Source organism: Dermacentor albipictus, chromosome 7 (assembly GCF_038994185.2).
Source record: "Dermacentor albipictus isolate Rhodes 1998 colony chromosome 7, USDA_Dalb.pri_finalv2, whole genome shotgun sequence".
NCBI classification, from domain to species: domain Eukaryota; kingdom Metazoa; phylum Arthropoda; class Arachnida; order Ixodida; family Ixodidae; genus Dermacentor; species Dermacentor albipictus.
This window is the reverse complement of record NC_091827.1, coordinates 100,718,361-100,742,587: the sequence shown is the minus strand read 5'-3', so window position 1 is coordinate 100,742,587 and position 24,227 is coordinate 100,718,361. Positions and strand designations below refer to the sequence as shown.

The following is a 24,227-nucleotide window of genomic DNA, read 5'->3' as shown; positions in this document are numbered from 1 at the left end:
TGATCAGATCTTTCGTCTCCTGCGACAGCTTATTGGTATCCTATCTAACAGATTTACCACCGACTTCTATTGGACACTTCTTAATGATGCCCATAAGATTGTCGTTCATATCTTCAACACTAAGGTCCTCTTTCTGAGTTAAGGCCGAATACCTGTTTTGTAGCTTGATCTGGAATTCCTCTATTTTTCGTCTTACCGCTAACACATTGATCGGCTTCTTATGTACCAGTTTCTTCCGTTCCCTCCTCAAGTCTAGGCTAATTCGAGTTCTTACCATCCTATGGTCACTGCAGCGCACCTTGCCGAGCACGTCCACATCTTGTATGGTGCCAATGTCAGCGCAGAGTATAAAGTCTATTTCATTTCTAGTCTCGCCATTCGGGCTCCTCCACGTCCACTTTCGGCTATCCCGCTTGCGGAAGAAGGTATTCATTATCCGCATATTATTCCGTTCTGCAAACTCTACTGATAACTCTCCCCTGCTATTCCTAGGGCCTCTGCCATATTCCGCCACTGACTTGTCTCCAGCCTGCTTCTTGCCTACCCTGGCATTGAAGTCGCCCATTAGTATACTGTATTTTGTTTTGACTTTACCCATCGCCGATTCCACATCTTCATAGAAGGTTTCGACTTCCTGGTCATCACAACTGGATGGAGGGGCGTAGACCTGTACGACCTTCAATTTGTACCTGTTATTAAGTTTATTGTTATTAAGAACGTAGCCAGGTTCAGATTCCAATGGCGGCCTGTCCGGAACCCGGGATTCTTAGCACCCTCTGCTGCGTCGCAGGTGTGACCGCCGCTGTGGTCAGTTGCTTCGCTGCTGCTGTGGACTCATGGCCGGGGTTCTATATATAGCCTGAGCCTATATATATAGCCTAGCCTATCTATATGGAGTGAAGGCCGGGGTGTGTGTGTGCATATATATATATATATATATATATATATATATATATATATATATATTATGATACCAACACCGACCAAGTTGTCTAGCTCCCAAGTTGTCCCAAGTTGTCTAGCTATATATATACCTCTGTAAGTGCCTCTGTAATATATATATATATATATATATATATATATATATATTGTACTGAAGGCACTTGGCAGTGGGCATGGTGCCAGTGGATGAGAAGAAGACGACGTGAAGTGCTTGCTTCCCCGTTACGATATAGCGCCGATCTGTTTAAGCCTAGCGCTACAACCTATAACTAGGGACCTTTCTGCTAGGCGAACACCCCCGTTGCATTTGGTGGAGGTGCGGGGTTTACCTTCGACATCCTGGAACTCCGCAGCCGAACGCTATCACCTGCTGTTGCAATGGATGAACCGGGACCATCCCAGGCTGCTGCTCCCGTGCCCCCCGCCATCGTCTGTTCTGGCGTCATCCGGCAGCGCGATCCGGCTATATTTAGCGGCACAGACGACCACGACGTGGAAGACTGGCTCGCCGAATATGACCGTGTAAGCGCCTATAATAGGTGGGACGACCGCGCCAAGCTGACAAACGTCATCTTTTATTTGACTGACGTGGCCAACCTATGGTTCCGCAATCATGAAGCCGATCTTACCACCTGGTCGGCTTTCACGGCAACTTTGGCAGAGGTCTTCGGCCGTCCCGCCGTTCGCCGGCTTCGCGCTGAGCAGCGCTTGCGTGGTCGAGCTCAACGCCAGGAGGAGACCTTCACTAGTTATATTGAAGACGTGCTCTCGCTATGCAAGCGCGTCAACTCGTCTATGGACGAAGCTGACAAGATCAGGCACGTCATGAAAGGCATCGATGACCAAGCCTTCCAGATGCTTGTCGCGAAGAGTCCGCGGACGATTTCCGAGGTCGTACAGCTCTGTCAGCAGTACGACGAGCTGCGCAAGCAGCGTGCATCAACTCGCGCTGCTCAGCAGGACACCACGGATCTATCTCCGTTGGATTTCGGCCACGATGCTACCGACATCTCTGCTTTAATGCCGGAGATAAAGCAGTTCATCCGTCAGGAAGTGGCACGCCAACTTTCTCTGGCGAACAGCACACCCGAGCCGTTGACAACCTTGGCTCCCTCGCTTCGCCACGTCATTCAGACCCAAGTTGCCGCGGCGCTGCCATCTGCCCCTCCTCCGCAGCCTGCAGCTGGACCACTCACTTACGCTGACGTTGTCGCCCGGCCTTACGCTCCTCCGGCTCCTGATGCCTACCGGGCCACTGCCACCTTCCATGTGCCGCCGCCACCTTCACGCCCGATGGTCGTCCCTAACTCGGCCGCTGGAGCCCCTGTCGTCAACCCGTGTCGAACACCTGATAACCGGCCAATATGTTATTCATGCCATCTTCCGGGCCACGTAGCACGATTCTGCCGCCGTCGCAGCCCCCGTTTACCTGACAGTGGGGGTGCCTCAAGCTACAGGTCTGCTCGACTTCCGCGTCAGGACCACTCTAACCTTCCTCCGGACACTTCTTACAGTCGCCTCCCCTTCGATTCACGCCGGTCGCCTTCCCCACGTCGCCGATCCATTTCCCCGATGGTTCGCCGACCCAGCCCAGCCCGAGAGGAAAACTAGCAGTCGCAGTTCCAGAGGCAAGAACTGCGTTTCCGTCGAACATTTTAAGGCCTCATTCTGCGCCGGCGAACGAAATTGAACTGTCCGTAGACGGCGTCACCGTACACGCACTTGTCGACACCGGGGCCGCCGTTTCTATTATTAGTGAGAAGCTCTGCCGAAATTTGAACAAAGTGACCATTCCCCTGACCTCTCTTTCTCTGCGTACGGCAACCGCGCATCGCGTTCAGCCTTCAGCGTCGTGCACAGCCCGGGTTGTCATTCAAAGCGTTCTGCATGTTATCGAATTTGTCGTCCTGCCTCGTTCCTCGCACGACGTTATTCTTGGTTGGAATTTCCTATCTGTGAATCAAGCTCTTATCGACTGCGCTCGTTGCGAACTTACGTTATCAGTGCCGTGTTTTCACCCTGACGACTGTTATTCTCCTAAAGTTGTTGCCGCCTCTGACATCGATATTGCACCTTTCTCCGCTGCTCTGGTTCCTGTGTTATGTAGCTCTGCTGCGAACTCATCTGTCCTGTTTACGCCGTCGACCACTTGCGCGCGCCGCCGGAACTTTCTGCTTCCGTTTGCTGTCGTCACTTTTTGCGAAGGTTCTGCTGCCCTTTACGTGTGCAATCCGTCCGCCTGCCCATCATCCCTACTCCGCGGCGAGTGCCTGGGTACAGCTGAAGCTTTTGATAGCATTCTCCCGGCCACCATGTTTGGTGATACGGCATCACTTCCGATTTGTGCCGTAACTCCTGCCGCCGCGACCGATGCCCCTGTAGACGTCTTCGCTCGTTCCGTCGACGCAGAACTCACACCTGCGCAGCACACCGAAATCATCAAGCTCCTCCAGCGTTTTCGTGCCTCATTTGACATTGGCCAACCATCCTTGGGCCGGGCGTCCGCAGTCGTTCACCGTATCGACACCGGCCAACAAACACCATTGCGCCAGCGTCCGTATCGTGTGTCGGCCGCTGAACGCCGTGTCATCGACGAGCACGTTGACGACATGCTGGAGCGTGGCATCATCCAGCCCTCTAACAGTCCCTGGGCATCTCCGGTTGTCCTTGTTAAAAAGAAAGACGGCTCCATTCGGTTCTGCGTCGACTATCGCCGCCTTAACCGCATAACGCGCAAAGATGTATATCCTCTGCCGCGCATCGACGATGCCTTGGACAGTCTGCAGGGAGCGGAATTCTTTTCCTCGCTGGATCTACGCTCCGGGTATTGGCAAGTGCCCATGGCGGAGGCTGATCGCCAAAAGACAGCCTTTGTAACTCCTGATGGGCTATATGAATTCACCGTCATGCCGTTCGGCCTCTGCAACGCGCCTGCCACTTTCGAGCGAATGATGGATAGCATTCTTCGAGGGCTGAAGTGGAAAACGTGCCTCTGTTATTTGGATGACATTGTGGTTTTTTCCACCGACATTGCGACGCACCTCAGCCGCCTCGAGCAAGTGCTTGCGTGCCTCTCCACTGCAGGACTGCAACTAAATTTGAAGAAATGCCACTTCGGCGCTCGCACGCTTACTATTCTCGGTCATGTAGTTTCCAAAGACGGTATCCTCCCGGACCCCACGAAACTTAGCGCCGTAACCGAGTTCCCCAAACCAACCACCATGAAAGAGCTTCGCAGTTTCATCGGCTTGTGCTCATATTTCCGGCGCTTCATCCGTAACTTTGCCTCTATCATCGCCCCCTTGACGCAGCTTCTCACCGGCAGTTCTGACCTATCAGCCTGGTCCCCGGCATGCGACGACGCATTCCAAGAACTGCGACGCGTTCTCACCTCTCCTCCGGTACTGCGACACTTCGACCCATCTGCACCAACTGAGATCCATACGGACGCTAGCGGTGTCGGGCTCGGCGCTGTTCTTGCGCAACGCAAGGATGGCTTCGAAGAGTACGTCGTCGCGTATGCCAGCCGCACCCTTACCAAAGCCGAGGCGAACTACTCGGTTACTGAAATGGAATGTCTGGGCATCGTTTGGGCAATCGGAAAATTTCGTCCTTATGTGTACGGGCGTCCATTTGACATCGTGACCGACCATCATGCCCTATGCTGGTTATCTTCCTTAAAAGATCCAACTGGTCGGCTCGCCCGCTGGGCATTGCGCCTGCAAGAGTACGACATCCGCGTTGTTTATCGCTCCGGCCGAAAACATTCAGACGCAGACGCTCTATCCCGGTCACCCCTGCCCTCCAGTCCTGTCCACTCGTCTATTTCCACACATGGAGCCTTCGCCCTCAACATTACCGACATGCCATCAGAGCAGCGCAAGGACCCATGGATCTCTTCGCTTCTTGACTTCCTGTCTAGCCAGTCGCCAGCGCCAATTTCTCGGACACTCCGCCGTCAAGCAGCGCACTTCATCATTCGGGATAACCTGCTGTACCGCCGCAACTACAATTCGAGCGGTCGCAAGTGGTTGCTTGTTATACCCCGACACCTGCGCCCTGACATCTGCGCCACGTATCACGACGATCCCCAATGCGGCCACACTGGTGTCTTAAAGACATACTCTCGCATCCAGCTTCGGTACTACTGGTGCGGTATGTACCGCTTCGTTCGCCAGTACGTCCGGTCCTGCCTCATATGCCAACGACGCAAGACGCCACCTCAACATGCCACCGGCCCCTTGCAACCTTTACCATGCCCCGCGCGCGCGTTCGACCGCGTCGGCATTGACCTATACGGTCCGCTTCCCAACACTCCAAGCGGCAACCGCTGGGTTATTGTCGCTATCGACCACCTCACGCGGTACGCCGAAACTTCAGCCCTAGCATCCGCCACAGCAAAAGACGTCGCCAGTTTTCTCCTTCGAAACCTGATTTTACGCCATGGAGCACCTAGAGAATTACTGAGCGACCGCGGTCGCGTTTTTCTCTCCGACGTCATTGCAGCATTGCTAAAGGAGTGTCGCATCATTCACCGCACCACCACGGCATATCATCCTCAAACTAATGGGATGACAGAGCGTTTCAACCGCACCCTTGGCGACATGTTGGCCATGTATGCTTCATCTGACCACTCGAATTGGGATCGCATTCTGCCTTTCGTCACCTACGCTTACAACACCGCCAAGCAAAGCACCACTGGGTTCTCCCCTTTCTTTCTCCTTTACGGACACGAACCTTCATGCACTATGGACACGATTCTGCCTTACCGACCAGATGCTTCGGAGTGCACGACTGTTTCTAGAGCGGCTGCTTACGCCGAAGAATGTCGCCAGCTCGCTCGTTCGTTGACATCCCAGGACCAGTGGCGCCAAAAGCATCGCCATGATTCATCTACTGCGGCTACGTGCTTTGCTCCTGGCTCGCTGGTCTGGTTGTGGGTGCCCTCTACTCCTCCAGGCCTTTCCTCTAAGCTGCTCTCCAAGTACCACGGTCCTTATAGGGTACTGAAAAAAACATCCGCGGTCAACTACCTCATCGAGCCAACGGAAGCGCCTTCCGACCAGCGTCGTCGCGGCCAGGAAATTGTGCACGTCTCCCGGCTCAAGCAGTGCCATGACCCCCCTGTGTTTTCCTGCCCTTAGGTCGCCAGGATGGCTACTCTTTCGGTGGGGAGTGATTGTACTGAAGGCACTTGGCAGTGGGCATGGTGCCAGTGGATGAGAAGAAGACGACGTGAAGTGCTTGCTTCCCCGTTACGATATAGCGCCGATCTGTTTAAGCCTAGCGCTACAACCTATAACTAGGGACCTTTCTGCTAGGCGAACACCCCCGTTGCAATATATATATATATATATATATATATATATATATATATATATATATATATATATATATATATATATATATTATGATACCAACACCGACCAAGTTGTCTAGCGCTGTTTATGCCCAAAAAAAGGCAACGCCCCAGCTCATGCCCGAAAAAGAAGAGCAGGGAAGATGATGATGGCTATGTACAAATGAAAATGACGAAGTGCGTTAATAGTGCTTACGAAATATATATATATATATATATATATATATATATATATATATATATATATATATATATATATATATATATATATATATATGCAGATTAAAGGCACATCTTGGAATCTCTGTGCAGCGAAGTGGTTTCGCGAAGCGGTTAATCAAGTGCTGTGACTCTGCCCGTTTCGTTCCCACGTCATGGGCATAAAGTAAACTATGCGCACCCGTGCTAAGCATCGTTACGCACGCGGTGATGTTGAATAACTGGTTGGCCTGGGCAAAATAGAAATGCACGTGCGATTGTAGCCCAATGGTTGGAACATCGTGCCGCTGGGCTGACGGACCGAGTTTCGATCCTCGCCACCAGGCACGTAGTTCAGTGGGGCTTTTGCTCCCTCTAACTGTGAGCTATTTGACAGCATAGCAGCAGCACCCAGGAGCCACGGTAGAGAAAGTTAGGAGGTTTCGCAAAGACAGCTTCGTCTTATAATAAAATTAAGCATATCCCGCTCAGTGTGCGAATCGAGGCTGCGCAAGTTATTTTTCTTGTGGCCACCTCACATCGTCTGGAGCGTACTCATTTTTTACGGGCCACGTGTCAATTGCTATGCGACGCAACGCACGAGTGTGACAACTGGCGCTCGTCGTTCCTGCGTCTGCGGCCCGGTGGAAACTGGCGCACGCATGTGCAGTGAAACGCGCGCCAGTTAATCTTCCGTCTCCATGACACGAAAAGAATTCATATGCGCCTGCTGGCTAAGCTTTTGAGGGCATCGTAGCGGAGGTTCTGGTTGATAGCCCGCCACTGGGACACGCGATTTTATTCCGAAGAGGCCCGGAACAAGGCTGGAGGGGAACCTACCGCGAAGTGCCTGGTGCGACGCAACGGATGCTTCGCTATTAATGTGCGAAAGGCAACGCCAACGCACATACGAATATTCGAACCTGTACGTTACGCGAAGCTTTATTCAATCGTTCAATTAAATACCATGACGGTTGCGCAGCCAGGCGTGCGATGCGTGCAGTTTTATTTCCTTTCAGCGACGCACAAGGAACCGTTTCCCTTCTTCTCCCATCGCAGACGTGATTACTTGGTGAAACGGCCAGACGCTTCGCTTCCTCTTAGCGTTCAGAATGTGCTTCGGTTCCACGACAGATTCAAATGCCACTCACTCCCCGCACTGTGAGATTTTAAGCGCTCGGCCTTACACCTATACTCGCGCACTCCCACGTGACCACGAAGACTCGCGCCACGCGGCCCACACGATAGTGAATGGCTGCAGGATCAGCCCTGGGGCTTATCCTGCAGGCTGGTCCAGACGCCTATGTGCCCGGTGCTAGTCACGCGAGATCTCACTGAAGTGAAATCATCGCTGGAAATGATCGCCCGAGAATTAGGCCCTGCGGTATTGATCACACTATACATCCATCGAATGGAAATTAAGGTGGATGAAAAACAACTTGCCACAGGTGGGAACCGAACCCACAACCTTCGCATTTCCTGTGCGATGCTCTACCAATTGAGCTATCGCGGCGCTGTTTCCCCATCCACTTTCTTGGTTATTTATGTGTCCTAGTAGAACCCTGGGAGTGTTAGCCAGCGCCACCACTCACAGACCACTCACCACTCACAGGCACAACGAGGGTCTCGAATCCGGCTACATTAATGCCTTCAGATAGCATATGTGGGTTTATTGACCAGTTGCCTGCACCTAAAAAGATCACGTTCTCGTGACGCCTGCGGCAAAAAGGACGTTCCACGTCCGCCGCTAAGGTCTGTGAGTGGTGGCGTTGGCTAACACTCCCAGGGTTCTACTAGGACAGATAAATACCTGAGAAAGTGGATGGGGAAACAGCGCCACGGTAGCTCAATTGGTAGAGCATCGCACGCGAAATGCGAATATTGTGTGTTCGGTTCCCACCTGCGGCAAGTTGTTTTTCCCTTTAATTTCCATCAGTTTATCGTTTCAGGAATTAATTTGTTGAGCTCAAGTAATTTCCCTTATGTTGCCCTTGCTGTCAGTGTTTGTTGGCTTCTTATGATATGACTATATATGACTATATATATATATATATATATATATATATATATATATATATATACAGGTGCTGCTGCAAGGTTCGAGTCCCGGCCCAGGAAAACAAATATTTCTGCAACTGCGAGGCTTCACTTTCGAGGAACCCGTATGACTTTCCTTTGTAGCTCTTGCTACAAATGTGTGGATGTCTCATTTTCCCTTAGTCAACAATGAATGTGGCGTTCTTAAAACCACGTAAATTGTTTTTGCCTCCTGCGGCACCGTCCTCCGACACTACAATAGCAACTATAACGCCGTTAAACAGTCTTGGTTAATTAGCGAACGGACCGCGACGGTTACTGGACCATTGAGTCTCCGCGGTGCTGAAAAATCATCTCATCAGTCAAATTTTATTTTAAATCACCTCATCAGTGAAATTTTATTTTAAAATGACTGCTCCCATATAGACAGATCCCACGATATATTCGGGTAACAAACGAGGGTTTATTGGTAAGTTGCCTTCTTCTATAAGTTCAGGTACTATGCGATGCCATCAAAAGAATGTGCCATCCGCAGCCATGTCCTCGAGTGACGTTGGCTAACGCAGCCAAGGTGAGATCTTTTAAACGCATACAAATGCCCGAGAATGTCGACGTGGGAACATAAACCAACTGAGCAGCCAAACTAAACCACGGGAAAGTAGGGAAAGAAAGCTTTGCTCCGAGATAGTCCCCATTGTTCCACGATTTAAGTCAGGCTCATCACACTGAGTGCTCGGAAAGCCCAGCTTTACAACGGCGTCTGAAGTTGACCTTGACGGCAGAGACAAAGTGCGTCATGCTGTTTTCATTTTCGTCCGTCCATTAGCGCTAATTCGGCTTTACATCATTAGTGTGAATAATTCCTTCCAGCTGTCCAAGCAAAGTATTTTTTTTTTTCCTGAGCGTCTTGCTCAGCGCTGTTCTTATTACTACGGAAAGTTTTAGAAACGGGGGACTCAAAGTTAGGGGACGCAAAAGGTAGAAATGAGTTTGTGTTTTTGTGTACGCAGAGCCACTTAAGGGCGTTACTTCTAGAACACCCTATCGTTAGGAGCCAACTATGAGAGCACACAGCGCAAAAACATCGCGAATGATTATAATGGCGTCATTCGGGGGCGTGCAGCCTTTCTGTTTGCATACCTGTGGAATGACCTGATGCTCGTCGTCACTCTGCTTGACCAAAGTCTCGGACGTCGACGGCTTCTGGAGAATAACTTCGGGCGTGGCGGCACGCGGTGGGATCGGCGGCTCTGTCTGTGGAACACAAGGGACCATGAGGCCACATGTGACCTCCTGATTCGTGTCCAATGGCTCTGTCGCTGGCGTCTTCGACAGGCTGGTGTCGGACATCGCGACGCGAGTTGACCCCGACGGCAGCGATGTTGGCGCCATCGGGTGGAGAACGGAGTCAAACGTGGCGTCAGGCGTTAGACCAAACGACGCGGCTGCCGGAGCCTCTTGATGGCCGTCCTCCTGGGGGTTCACTCCTGCCGGTGGCTCGGCGGTTGGCTTGTCGTCTGCTGTCTGCGGTAGTGCGCGATGACAACGAAACAGCATCGGTACGTTGTCTATGGTGCTCTATAGGCAGCCACGTGAACGCGCAGCTCATGAACTCTAGCAGGCCAAACCTCGATTAAGGCGCTTTAGCATAAGGGATTGTTGTATTTATATAGGCTAGCGTAGGCAAGAAGCAGGCTGGACAAGTCAGGGGGGGGGGGGGGGAGAATACAGCATAGGTTATAGGAATAGCAGGGGAGAGTTTTTAGTGGAGTTTGCAGAACGGAATAATTTGCGGATAATGACGTGGAGGAGCCCGAATGGCGAGACTAGAAATGAACTAGACTTCACACTCTGCGCTAACCCTCTCACCATACAACATGTGGACGTGCTCGGCAAGGTGCGCTGCAGTGACCATGGAATGGTAAGACCTCGAGTTAGCCTAGACTTGAGGAGGGAAAGGAAGAAACTGGTACACAAGAAGCCGATCAATGAGTTAGCGGTAAGAGGGAAAATAGAGAAATTCCGGATCAAGCTACAGAACAGGTATTTGCTTTTAACTAAGAAAGTGGACCTTAGTGTTGAAGCAATGAACGACAATCTTATGGGCATCATTAAGGAGTGTGCAATAGAAGTCAGTGGTAACTTCCTTAGACAGGATACCGGTAAGCTATCGCAGGACTCGAAAGATCTGATCAAGAAACTGCAATGTATGAAAGCCTCTAACCCTACAGCTAGAATAGGACTGGCAGAACTTTCCAAGTTAATCAACAAGCATAAGATACCTGACATAAGGTGGTATAATATGGATAGAATTGAGCACGCTCTCAGGAACTGAGGAAGCCTAAAAGCAGTAAAGTATAAACTAGGAATAGGCAAAAATCAAAAGTATGCGTTAAGAGACAAAGCCGGCACTATCATTACTAATACGGATAAGATAGTTCAAGTGGCTGAGGTGTTCTATAGAAATTTGTACAGTACCAGTGGCACCCACGACGATAATGTAAGAGGGATTAGTCTACAGGAACTTGACACCCCGAAATTAAGGCCGGAAGTAGTAAAGAAAGCCTTGGGAGCTATGCAAAGGGGGAAGGCAGCTGGGGACGATCAGGTGTACCAGCTGATTTGTTAAAGGGTGGTGGGCACATTGTTGTAGAAAAACTGGCCACCCTGTATACGCAATGCCTCATGACCTCAAGCGTACCGGAATCTTGGAAGAACGCCAACATAATCTTAGTCTATAAGAAAGGGGACGCCAAATACTTGAAACATTATACACCGATCTGCTTACTGTCCGTTGCTTACAAAGTATTTACTTAAGGTAATCGCAAATAAAACCAGCAATACATTAGACTTCTGTCAATCAAAGGACCAGGCAGGATTCCGTAAAGGCTACTCAACAATAGGACATATTCACACTATCAGTCAGGTGATAGAGGCATGTGCGGAATATAACCAACCCTTATATATAGATTTCATTGATTATGAGAAAGCGTTTGATTCTGTGGAAACCTCAGCAGTCATACAGGCATTACGGAATCAGGCTGTAGACGAGCCGTATGTAAAAATATTGAAAGATATCTATAGTGGTTCTGCAGCCACCGTAGTTCCCCATAAAGAAAGCATCAAAATCACAATAAAGAAGGGCGTCAAGCAGGGAGACACGATCTCTCCAATGCTATTCACAGCGTGCTTACAGGAGGTATTGGGGGACCTGGATTGGTAAGAATTAGAGATAAGAGTTAATGGAGAATACCTTTGTAACTAGCGATTCGCTGATGATATTGCCTTGCTTAGTAACTCAGGGGACTAATTGCAATGCATGCTCACTGACCTGGAGAGCCAAAGCAGAAGAGTGGGTCTAAAAATTAATCTGCAGAAAACTAAAGTAATATTTATAGTCTCGGAAGAGAACAACAGTTTACGATAGGTAGCGAGGCACTTGAAGTGGTAAGCGAATACATTTACTTAGGGCAGATACTGACCGCGGATCCGGATCATGATTCTGAAATAATCATATTGTTACGTGAAGCTGAAGCCGAATACTATTTACAATTTATTTACAGGTAAGCTCACGGAGGCCAAAATGGCGACGCTATATCAAACCGGCACACACGTCGTCTTCGTCCTCCTCAGTGCAGCCTCACTGTGGCGGCTGTTCCGTAGCATCACCCCCGCAAGCACTGTCCCGGTGCTTAATCTGCACATCCGCGGTGAATGGTGTGTGGTAGGGTTTTAGTCGTGCCACGTCAACGATGTCACTTGCAGCTGGTGATGACGCTGAGAGATCGGCGGGGATGATTTCATACATGACATCGGTCATGTATGACCGATGTCATACGTGACATCGCAACAGCCCACACAAGAGCGAAGCCCTCGCGCTCTGTGATTGGATAATTGGCTGTTCCGTAGCAATATGAATAAAAACGGACTGGAGTACGTTTGGCAGGCATTCTCAGATTATGAACCGCAGGTTGCCATTATCCCTCAAGAGAAAAGTGTGTAACGGCTGTGTCGTACCAGTACTCACCTACGGGGCAGAAACATGGAGGCTTACGAAAATGGTTCTACTTAAATTGAGGACGAAGCAACGAGCTATGGAAAGAAGAATGATGGGTGTAACGTTAAGGGATAAGAAAAGAGCAGATTAGGCGAGAGAAGAAACGCGAGTTAATGACATCTTAGTTGAAATCAAGAAAGAGAAATGGGCCTGGGCAGGGCATGTAATGAAGACGGAAGAAAACCGATGGTCATTCAGGGTTACGGAATGGATTCCAAGAGAAGAGAACCGTAGCAGGGAGCGGCAGAAAGTTAGGTGGGCGGATGAGATTAAGAAGTTTGCAGGGAAAACATGGCCACAATTAGCACATGACTGGGGTAGTTGGAGAAGCATGGGAGAGGCCTTTGCTCTGCAGTAGGCGTAGCCAGGATGATGATGCTGCTGCTGCTGATGATGATAAGGGATCACATACTTCGGGTCACAGAGAGCGTTTGGTGCACCGGCCATACAGCACACTTGTATAGGAAAGCTCGCATGTTGAGGGGTGTGGAAGGGTAAGCGTGAGGAGAAACTTCTGCCGTGTTTATCACCGGTGTTTCTTTCAAGAACGACGCCCGAACTGTACCACGGCAGAGGAGATGCCAGTGGCACTTGTAGTTACCATACTACATCTCCTTCCTGGATACCGACCAAGCCAAGTGATGGTTAGCTTCGGTGTTCTGCTGAAAACCGCCGTATTCACTTCTATAAGATATGACTGATGGTCCGTGGCAGTGGGACGACAGCGTCTCGCATTAGAAATGGCATATTTCTAAACCGAACTCACGCATAGATTCATACTCACATGTTTGTAACTCACTTGAATCAGCATTTCATTTTAAAGTACCGCTGGCTCAGAGCAGGATCTGAGCTTGCTTCAAAGTCACGTGTTCTATAACGTCTGCTCACAGGCACTGCCACGCACACGGACACTCGTCAGTTCAAACTCGCACATACTCATTCACGCTCATAATCACGTCCACTCAACAGATATCGGGGTTCACAGATATCCATACTCACGCCCATTCGTAATGAACGGCAGTCCCTAATCTTCCCACTCGTACTTGTCAGCGCTAGCTAACGTTAATGATCTGGTGCACCCACGCTCACCAACAGCATAAATACTTCGTTGCACTTACTCAGGCACATTCGTGTTTAGTGCGTGTGAGTCTGAGTACGAGGGTATGGGAACTTAAAAATTCTACGTAAATTGGAGCTTTTTCGAGTCTCGGACACTATATGAGCTAGCGAATTTTTATATAACACATGTGACTCCACGTTTTTTTAGAGTTCGTGAGTCTACAGGGTGCGCCACAAATACTGTACCAAGGTTTATGCCTAATATATGTTTTGAGAATAACAAGCAATCATAGGAAATATTTTGTAGGGCATTTACACGATATATGAGAAATGCAACGCAAAATATTTTGTTCAATGTCTCCACTCTTGGCCTTGATGAGGGCCTTTAAACTTTCTGGGCACGCTTCAATCGCGGCCCGCAAGGTATTCCCAGGAAAATTGATCTCCATGCTTGCTCCAGCTATATGCTTTCAGGGCCGCCATGCTGGTGTGCTGACGGATGCGAGACTCATTTGCAATACGCCGAAGTCCACTGGGTTTAGTTGAGAATGGTTCGCCGGCCATTCTCCAGCTGGAAAGAAGTCGAGCGTGACTGCGCGACACCAGTGCTGTGGTACTGATTTGTTCGATTGTGGTGCTGGGACGCCGTCCTAGTGCAAAGTCCAAGCGGTACAGGGCCGTGGGCAGCGAATGAGGCTCTAGAATACGTGCGACTGTCGATCCTTGCGCCCCTTGTTCCAAAAACAAGAGCAATGCGGCCAGTGGTGGTTACCCCAACTGAGATCATGACAAAAACCGCATGGCAGTTTCGACAAAGTGTCCAACTGGCTGCACCAGCAAGCTCTGACGTCGGAACAAGCACAGGAGAGTTCGATCAGAATGTCAGAAACAATCTGGCCAAATCTTAAAAAATCAGAGGCCCCAATTATTGACCAAAGTGCGTGGCAGTAATTATGGCGTACCCTATAAATGTGAAGCAGCGAATCTAACCGATCACCAATGACGTTGTGCCTCTATGATATGCACCAGTCATGTCAGTTCGATCCAGAGAGCTTTAGCGGTGAACTACGTGTGAACAGAGGGCTTGCGTCTTTTGAATAAACTTTTGAAGTGCGTCGATAAGAAAAAAAAGCACATGTTTGGTTCTGGTTTAGCGCATCCCAGGTTCGTTCAGATTCAGTTTCAGTTTGCTAAACAGATTCGGCGCAGTGCGCTTTGTCCCCGGTCTCTCATGTTGCTGGCATATGTCGCCAAAATAAACGTCACTCACTCAGATTTACACAAAAAATACTGTTGTTTTTCACTTATCGCTTACTCGCACTTAAACTCACCCGCATTCTACTCAGCCGGGCTGACTCGGACTGGAGACTCAAGAAAGACAGGGAGATCAATCAAACTAGCGTGCATTTGCCCCGTTCCCTCATTTCACTGCCGTAGATGTGTGCGAAAGTATGGCCTCTGAGATTGCCTCGATCTTGGAGGTTATGTTCAGAGAATAACAATGGACAAACCTGAGGAGGCTGCACATTTGCCTCGTTGCCAGCTTGATCGGTGGCAGGGGCCTTTCGCTGCTTCCTCTTCTTGCGCTCCACGCTGCCCCTGGACTTCGCGGGAGGAGACGATTTCGTCGAGGAGGCAGATCCTCTCCGGCCCTCGGCGCCTCTTGAGGGGGTCACCGAAGCGGTCGCAGAGGACGAGCTCTTGGAGTCGGTCCCAGGAGAGAAGTCCTTCGACTCGGCCATGCTTACGCACCGGAGGGTAGTGAAGTTGCCCAGCGGGGACTCGAAAATCTAGGGGCTGGTTCGGGACAAAGAACGTCTCGATGGAGCCAACCGCAGGCTTTCTTCTTCTTCTGCCCCGTTCCTCGTGATGGCGCGTTTAGTGACAGCACCCCAAGCGGGTGAGGCAAACAAAACATCCAAAAATAATTACTAAATAAATTAAAAGAAGCGTTAAGAAGCGTTAGTTAAATTATAATATGGGCATAATGTCCCGAAACATAATAGTTGGTTAAGAGAAACGCCGCAGTGGATGATGACTCTTGATTAAATTTGCCCTCCCTAAGGCAGTGGCGCACCAGCTATTTTTCAAGAGGGGGGCAAGAGGTCGGGCGAGCTTCCATCTACCCTGACTCTCCCTCTTTATATAAATATATCTACAGAATTTCTTCATCGACGCAGTGGCTTTAATGCATGGTAAGGGAGGGGGGGGGGATGCCTGTGTAAAGTCAAAACATAGTTTGGATGCATTTCCGTACAAGTTGACGGCGGGGAAATCAAAATACGGGATATCATACTGACAGTTGAAACTTGATGTAACGAAGTAATGATCTCGCTCGGATTATTTCGTTAAATCGGGAAGTTCGTACAATTGAGAAAGGAATTTTTGGTCCTTCAAAATCTAAAATTGTAACGTAGCGACACTCAAAAGCTATACAATGGCATTGCATTTGTCGCTGACCGTCGCATTTCTTGCGTCCCCTTGTGACAGCCTGATTTATGCACGCCTTTTCTTCGAGGTTGAGCGCTTTTCTTCTTGAGAAGCGATGCAGGCCAGGTAGACGGTCACATGAAGTTGTGACAGGCTGCCGATATACAAAGATGCGGAGAGCGAACGCAGGGTCGTACGAGCAGGCCCAGCAAGGAGGAGGAGGAAACAACTTTATTAAGCCAAAAAGTTGCGATGAGGTGATCGGCGACATCTGTCACATAAACCATGAAATAGCGAGAGCAACCACCGCCGCTCCTAGCGCCATTTGGTGCGTAAGAGCGCTACCGACTGCAGAGTCCCTTGCTCCCTGCATGGGCACGGCGTGCAGCCTCGCCAAAATAAAGATAGGGCCGTGACTAGGGCGTCTAGATCTTTTAGCGCGATAGCGTTAGAGCGCACGCTCAAAAAAAAACCCGTCTGTGTCAAAATTTGAAAGAGATCGCGCTTTTTCTACTCGTTTACTTCAGGAAAACTTCTTTAAATCGGGTTTTCGTTAATTGAGTTTCGTTTACTCGGGAATGATGACAGCATTGAGCCCTATGGGTACCTGCCGGGGAAGGGAAATGTCTTCATTAGATAGGGAACTTCGTAAAATCGGGTTTCGTTAGATCTAGTATTATCTGTAATGGCGTAATAAAACCAGAATCAACAAAAAATACAAATACAATATCAAACGGCGCAACCAATACAAAGTTAAAGTGCACATAAAATAGACCGTCATCAGTTACAACGATGAAAAAGAAACCAGTATTTTCGGTTATATTTACTAACTTTCATTTATTTATTGGTTATTTATTCGTTTGCACATACCGCAGCCCATCTTGGGATATAGCAGGAGTGCCGATAACATCATATGTCAATTGCAGACGAAAATTATGTCAGAGGCAAAGAAGGAACATTTCCGGGCAACGCAATCCTACGTTCATTTGTTGAGGGAAAGAAAACTGCTTTTACATATCATTTCTGGGTTGCAATGGTAACAGATTTAGGCGGTGAGAGCTACGAATAGGGGAAGGTTCAGAAAACTTAATGGATTTGTCTAAGCGGGCACTGCATGAACATTAAGGTGTTCAGGAACTTCATGCTTTTGTTGTGGCGACATCTTGCCGGAGTGGTTAAGTTTATTTATTTATTTATTTATTTATTTATTTATTTATTTATTTATTTATTTATTTAAAATACCTTACAGGCCCCATGGGGGCATTGTGTAAGGGGGGTTACAGAGTAAGCAGCCTTCTAAAGTGGTATACAAAAGATACACCTCAATACAGGACTCACCAACATTACTATCAAGATTGAAACATGAAACACAAACAACTGAAGTAATGAAAGGCCACAAAGGTACACTTAAGGAAATAACTTGAGTAAAACTTAACGTAAGGCATTAATACAAGAAAGTCAAATACACAAAAAATGAACATATCAGGGAGTACAATTCTTGAAGTGATATTAAGGGAAAAAGACGCAAAAAAAGCAATAATATATACAGAGCATACAAGTGAACACACGATACAGCATAACATAGCAATTCACAAGAGCGAGATAGCAATGCATAAAAAAAAAGTATCACAAGAAGTTCGAAGCAGATTGCCAAGTGTTAGAAACAAGATAAAGTGATTTGTAAGTGCTGTTATGAAAAATGCTCGTGTAGGAGATGACGAAATTTTTCTTGATCTGACTCGGAAGCAATGTGATCAGGCAGATTGTTCCACAAGCGAATGGCCGTAGGGAGTGCGGAAAAGTTAAAAGCATGTGTCGTACCGTACATGCGCGCAAAACTTAAGTGGTTATTTAATCGACGAGACGTGCTCGAGGCGGTCTGGATATGTAGTGTGGATTGTGTGGCATTATAAACATATTTGTGAAACAAGGATAACAAAGCGATATTACGGCGAAGAACTAAAGGCTGTATGGAATGATCGAGTTTCATTTGCGTTACGCTGGAGTGATGGCTATAATTACGTGAAATGAAACGGGCAGCTCGGTTCTGGACTGATTCAAGCATGTCGATTAAGTATGTAGGATGTGGGGACCAGATGGATGATGCATACTCGAGCTGTGGACGAACAAATGTCTGATAGGCCAATTTGCGGATGTTTGAAGGTGAATTACCCAGATTACGACGTAGGTAACCTAATGTCCTTGAAGCTTTTGCGCAAACGGCTGCAATATGGTCTGTCCAGGAGAGGTTTTCGGTTAGGTGAACACCCAAATATTTATACGATACTGTATGAAACAATTCTTTATTATTGACGTTGTATAAAAAATGTGAGTTGTCACGCTTACGGCTAAAAGAAATTACCTGACATTTTGATACGTTTAAAGACATTAACCAGGTGTTACACCAATTATGAATTAGGCTAAGGTCATTTTGAAGGGTCAGGTGGTCATCAGTACTGTTAATTGATCTGTAAATAATGCAGTCGTCAGCGAAAATACGTAAGCGAGAAGAAACATTAAGTGGCAAATCATTTATGTAAATTAGGAACAGTAAAGGGCCCGAAACACTGCCCTGAGGCACACCAGAAGTAACGTAAGTAGGAGACGAAGCAATATTATTAACTACTGTGAATTGTTGACGATTCGAAAGAAAATTGCGAAGCCATGTTAAAGTGAAGGAGTCAATTCGAAGTGCAGTTAATTTAGCAATAAGGCGACAGTGAGCTACACGATCAAATGCTTTGGAAAAGTCAAGGAAAACGCAATCGGTCTGCTGGTTATTGTTCATGTTAAGGTGCAGGTCAGTCGTGAATTCGAGTAACTGTGTCTCACATGATAATCCTTTCCTGAATCCATGTTGATGGCGAAAAAAAAATTATTGGACTCTAGGTGATTATAAATATGAGAAGCAATTATATGTTCGAGCATCTTGCAGCAAATGCAGGTCAATGAAATTGGGCGGTAATTTTCCGGGGAGTGTTTATTCCCAGTTTTAAATATGGGTATGATTTTGGCCATTATCCAGTCATTGGGCAGCTGTCCCGATGACAAAGACTGCTTGAATATATGGTACAGAATGTTACTGGATATAGAAATGGTATTTTTTAATATCTTGGAACTAATATTGTCAATACCAGATGAAGTAGAAAACTTCAAATTATTAATAAGACATGCAATTCCCTCCACCGAGATTTCAATACTTTCCATGAATTGCCAGTCATAATCAGCAACATCAGGTACATTGGTATGATCCTCGCGACTGAAAATCGATGAAAAAAACGTATTAAACGCAGAGGGGCACTCATTGTCAGGAAGGGGAGTATTTGTATCACTATGCAAGGCTATCCGGTTAGAGTCACGCTCAGGTGATATAACACGCCAAAACTTTTTCGGATTCGAATTTAAGAGAGAAGGTAAATCTGTGGAGAAATATTTATTTTTAGCTGCAGCTAAGGCAGAACAGTACGTTTTTAAGCAAAGGCTATACCTTTCCCACGAAGGAGCAGTATTGACGCGTTTAGCGGTATTGTACAGACGTTTCTTTTTATTTCTGAGCTTACGTAGGGCATTAGTAAACCAAGGATTTGTTTTGTCATTTGTTATCGAGATCAACGGGATATATTTGTTAATTAGAGCAGACATTTTATTCTTGAAACATACCCAGTTATCTTCCACCGAGCGATTATAAAAAAAAGGAAGTAGCGTGCGGTTGAAAAATACTTCAAGTTCATCGTTTATTTTAGAGTAGTTTGCTTTGTTATAATCACGTATTATTTTCTTTGAGATCCCAGAAAAGGGTAGTGGAACACTGATTGTTACCTGAAGAAGATCATGATCGCTAAAGCCATTTAGATGAATTACGGTTTCAATCGTTTCGGGAGTGTTGGTGAGTATAAGGTCTAGAATGTTAGTACCACGGGTTAGTTTGTTAACGACCTGGAACAGGTTAAGATCTAAAGTTAAGAAAATCTAAAGTTAAGAAAATCCACAGATGTTCGACAAGATGATGATAAATTACGCCAATTTATTAGCGGAAAGTTAAAATCACCGAATAAGTAAACAGAATGCGCAGGACAGAGCTGGAGGGCCGTGGTTATGCTATTGCGTAGTTCAGTAACGAAAGAAGTGCTGTAGTCAGGTGGACGGTAACGGGCACCTACCAGTAGTTTGGTCGTATTTATTATTACTTCAACCCACACAATCTCAAGAGATGAGTTCGAGTCGATAATAAGTGAAGATAATGATTTTTTAACACCAAGAAGAACGCCCCCGCCTCTCTTGCTAGTTCGATCTTTGCGGTAAATATTGTAAGAATGGTTATCAGGAAGGATTTCGTCGTCTGTAATGTCAGGATTTAGCCATGTTTCGGTAAGAACACGAATATTAGATTCGTTATCGTCAAGCAGAGAGCAAACTAATTCGCGCTTGGGCATGATGCTTCGTATGTTTGCGTAAGATAGTGTTAACAAAGACCCATTGATAGGTAGCTTTGACTGTGGAAGAGCCCGTGGGCAAGTGCTTATGTCTAGCTATCTTTGCGACAAGACAACGGTATCAGTGTTTTTGTCGTACGTGTAAGTCTGGTTACTTATAAGCAGCCGATCTACTGACAGTTTAAAAGGAACTTTTTGAGGTTTGGCGAAGTCAAGCAGCTTCCTTCTAGCTTGTCGCGTAGCTGGCGAGAAATCTTCACCGATTGAATATTTTAAGCCTTTTAATTTGTGTGCAGATGACAAGATGCGTTGCTTGTCTTTGAAAAAAGACTAGAGAGGTTAGCAGAAGGTGAAAAATCCCTATCGTAGCGACGGTAGGTAAAACGAACAGCCTTCCTTTGTAAAGACTCACGCTTCTTAATATCGTTTTTAGTGAAAAGAATTCTAAACTACAGATGCATATTCAAGGATTAGGCGGATTGATATTTTGTATGCAAGCAGTTTAGCTTCTTGAGGAGCCACACGAAGGGTGCGTTGGAGATAGCCGAGTTCTTTAAATGCTTTATTACACATCACTTCAATATGCTCACTCCAAGATAAATTGTGAGTCAACAGAAGTTCAAGGTACTTATATTGGGATACTTTCAGCAGCAAGGAGTTATTAAAGGAGTGCGAGAAGAGGGAAGGAGTTCAAAAGAAAGAAAGAAATGGTTTTGGTGAAGTTTATGCTCATCTGCCAGGTGTTACACCATGAGCAAAAGTGTGAGAATGCGTCTTCAAGAACAGTATGATCTTTAGGATAGTGAACATTGTGGTAGAGGACGTAATCATCAGCATAGAGATGCATGCTAGTAATTATACTTCCTAGCAAGTCATTAATAGAATATAGAAAGAGAAGTGGGTCGAGGACTGAGCCCTGCGGCATGCCAGAGGAAACCTTAGCGTAGCGATATGGGAATCAGAAACATTATAATGCACATATTGGAAACCGTCGGAGAGAAAATTGGCAATCCAGTCTACGAGTTTATTATTATTTAGAATCAGGCTGAGTTTAAATAGTATTTTATGGTGAACCACAGCATGGAACGCTTTGGACAAATCTATGAAAGTTGCGTCAACCTGTGTACCAAGGTCTAGTGCTTTATCAATGTCATCAGTGAATTCTACCGGCTGAGTTACGGTGCTAACACCACGACGAAAAGCATTCTGACCATTATTTAGAATGTTATTGGATTCCAGGTTGTCCATGATATGTTTGTAAATTATATGTTCCAGTAGTTTGCAAGAGTGAGATGTTAGAGAAATCGGTCGGTAGTCAGTTATTTGCTTATTACCAGATTTGTGTAAAGGTAGAATTTCAGCACTTTCGAAGTTATCTTGAGCAAAACGGATTGTTAAAGGTAGATGCGATTCTATAAGAGTTATTGGTAGATTTCTCATTAATTACATTAATTACAATTTTTATAGCTTTTAAGAAGCTGGGGTAACGTTTCTCTAAAAAAGAAAATCTTCGCCAATTTCAGCGTTTAGGTCGAAGTTAAGTTCCTCCTTCACGTCATTATACAGCAGTTTTAACGGGATCACCACTCCGCTTTGAGCGCCGTAGTCTAGTGACCTGTTGTGACAAGTGTAGAATACCTTTCGTCATCCATGGTTTTGCTAATTTTTTTGCTTGGTTCTACCGGGGACAAAACGGTGAATGCATGAGAGAATAGGGTTTCCGAAATGAGAAACTAAATTATTAACATTATTACCCGCACTCATTTGCACAATGTCATCGAAATTTTCCCTCGAGGTATCAATATGGAAGCATCATTCAAACGATCAAATTTTGGAAATGAGGTGTACGAAACGCATACATTTTTTACCGGAAAATAAATACTAACTGAAGCTGCTATATGGTTCGAAATACCTTCAGCAACTTCGCACTCGAAACCGTCATCCACGAGGCATTGGCTGAGAAAGACTAGATCTACAATGCTTCACCTCTGGCATAATACATATATATAAGACCAGTCGACTGTGACAGCTCAAGAAGCTCCCTCGATGAGCGAACCTCATCACCAGGCGGAGTCAATGGTGGCCACGGTATATCTGGACCATTAAGATCCTCCATGAGCAGTGTGTCTGAAGAGGGGATGATACGGTCGTGCGAATACGTATTCGGACTAGGTAAGAGGTCAGAAAGTGAAGATGGAGGGCTGTATAGGACGCCGACTATTACTGATGGCCTTACAGTGTATACCTTACACCAAGCAGATTCTAGTTCGGTCGGAGCTCGGATTCCAGAATATTAATGCGATGGCCCTATATGGAAGGACCCCGTGTCGCAGAAAATGCGGTGTCGATGTTGGTATGAGAAAATCCTCTCCAACCACGCATCCCGATCCCCGTAGGCGCATAGACGTTATTGAAGTAACTGATTTTCTCTAAGTAAAACGCGTCCGAAAATTCGTAAAGTACAACTTACACACAACCAACAGGCATGATAGCGTCGGACTGTAATTTGAATATGCGAGAAAACATAATTATGTTACACTGAAACTCAGACACTAACCCCTTTTCTAGCTGCCGTTTGAGAACAGTCCTCGTGGGAGCGGCGTGCCCCGCTAGGTACCTGCAACACCATCCAGATGGCGCTCGTCTCCGCACATCCACGGCAGCGGCGGCGCCAGCTATGGGGTTGAAACAAAAAGAACCAGAAAGCTCGCCCTCGTGCATAGCATTCGCTGCCATTGTTTGCAGGAAAACATTACGGTTACATAAGCTGCAGCTGCCAGGAAGCATGAGAAGCAATCGGGGATCTTTGAATGCTATCGCATTCCAACACTTAAAGGCGCAGCTTAAGCATCCTCCAAATTTTTGCAGTCATTGTGGAGCGGCACACTCCAGTGGCTAACCCTAGTGAAGCAATCTGTCGTCAAAGATGCCCAATGAAGAGCGGCACACACCTACTGGCGCCTGCCCAGTGCCCCAGTTGGCATCAAAGAGGCTCATTGAAGACCAGCACAGATCGAGTGGCAGATATCCAGTGCACCAAGTCGGCGCCAAATATTTTCTTCGCCCAGCGGTAACTACCTGGTCCCGCATGTACTGTGACCGATGTACGCATGAAACAGTTTCGCTGATGGGCGGCACATGTATACACATTGGCACATATACTCAGTGAAACAAGTTTTTTCTACTTTTGGTTTCGAATCCATGTCACACCGACGCATCGCGAAGACACCAGCACGCCGTACTTCTTGCACAGCCGCTAGATTAAAAAAAAAAAGAATACGCGCGGCCTGCCAGGTCAGGCAGGCTGCAGTGGGTGGGAATGACTCAGCCGTAGGCGTTGTTGCATTCTCGGCCGCTTGGCCGAGCCGAACGGTGCTAGCGGTCGGGGTTCCTAACGCATTTTCTACACTCTTAAACAAATGTACACCTTTTGAGTCGTATCTTGCCACACGGCAATAATCCTCATCTGTCTTACTTGCATATCCTTTCTTGAAAACGCTGCGCTCGCTACCTTCCTGTCAAGAATGCTCTGTCAAGCTGAGAACGCGCATGCTGTTTTCTTGAATTGGAAAGACTGGGCTCAAAGCGTTGAAGAAAGGAAATTCGGACATGACAGATGACGATTATCGTTGTACACTCTTAAAACGGTTGCACCCTTTGGGGTGTATATTTGTCCCACATCTATAATCGTTATCTGCCTTGCTTGCGTTTC

General features: G+C 47.1%; 1 protein-coding gene and 1 non-coding gene across 3 annotated transcripts in view; both read right to left on the bottom strand.

The window, feature by feature from the left end:
• The window catches only part of LOC135917206 (neprilysin-1-like), a 28,439-nt gene extending 12,947 nt beyond the window's left edge, over positions 1-15,492 (bottom strand). Inside the window, exons 1-2 of one of the 2 annotated variants that reach the window (XM_065450725.2) lie at positions 15,164-15,492; positions 9,677-10,060 (exon numbers count right to left, since the gene is read on the bottom strand). In XM_065450725.2, the coding sequence (XP_065306797.1) occupies positions 9,677-10,060; positions 15,164-15,394 (615 nt within the window). In that variant the 5' untranslated portion in view covers positions 15,395-15,492. The remainder of the gene's footprint in view (positions 1-9,676; positions 10,061-15,163) is intronic. The other variant, XM_065450726.1, reaches the window with a different exon arrangement.
• Positions 7,940-8,012, bottom strand: TRNAS-GGA (transfer RNA serine (anticodon GGA)). The gene has a single exon. It is a non-coding gene; the product is annotated as a tRNA-Ser (tRNA).
• Positions 15,493-24,227: the final 8,735 nt, after the last annotated feature.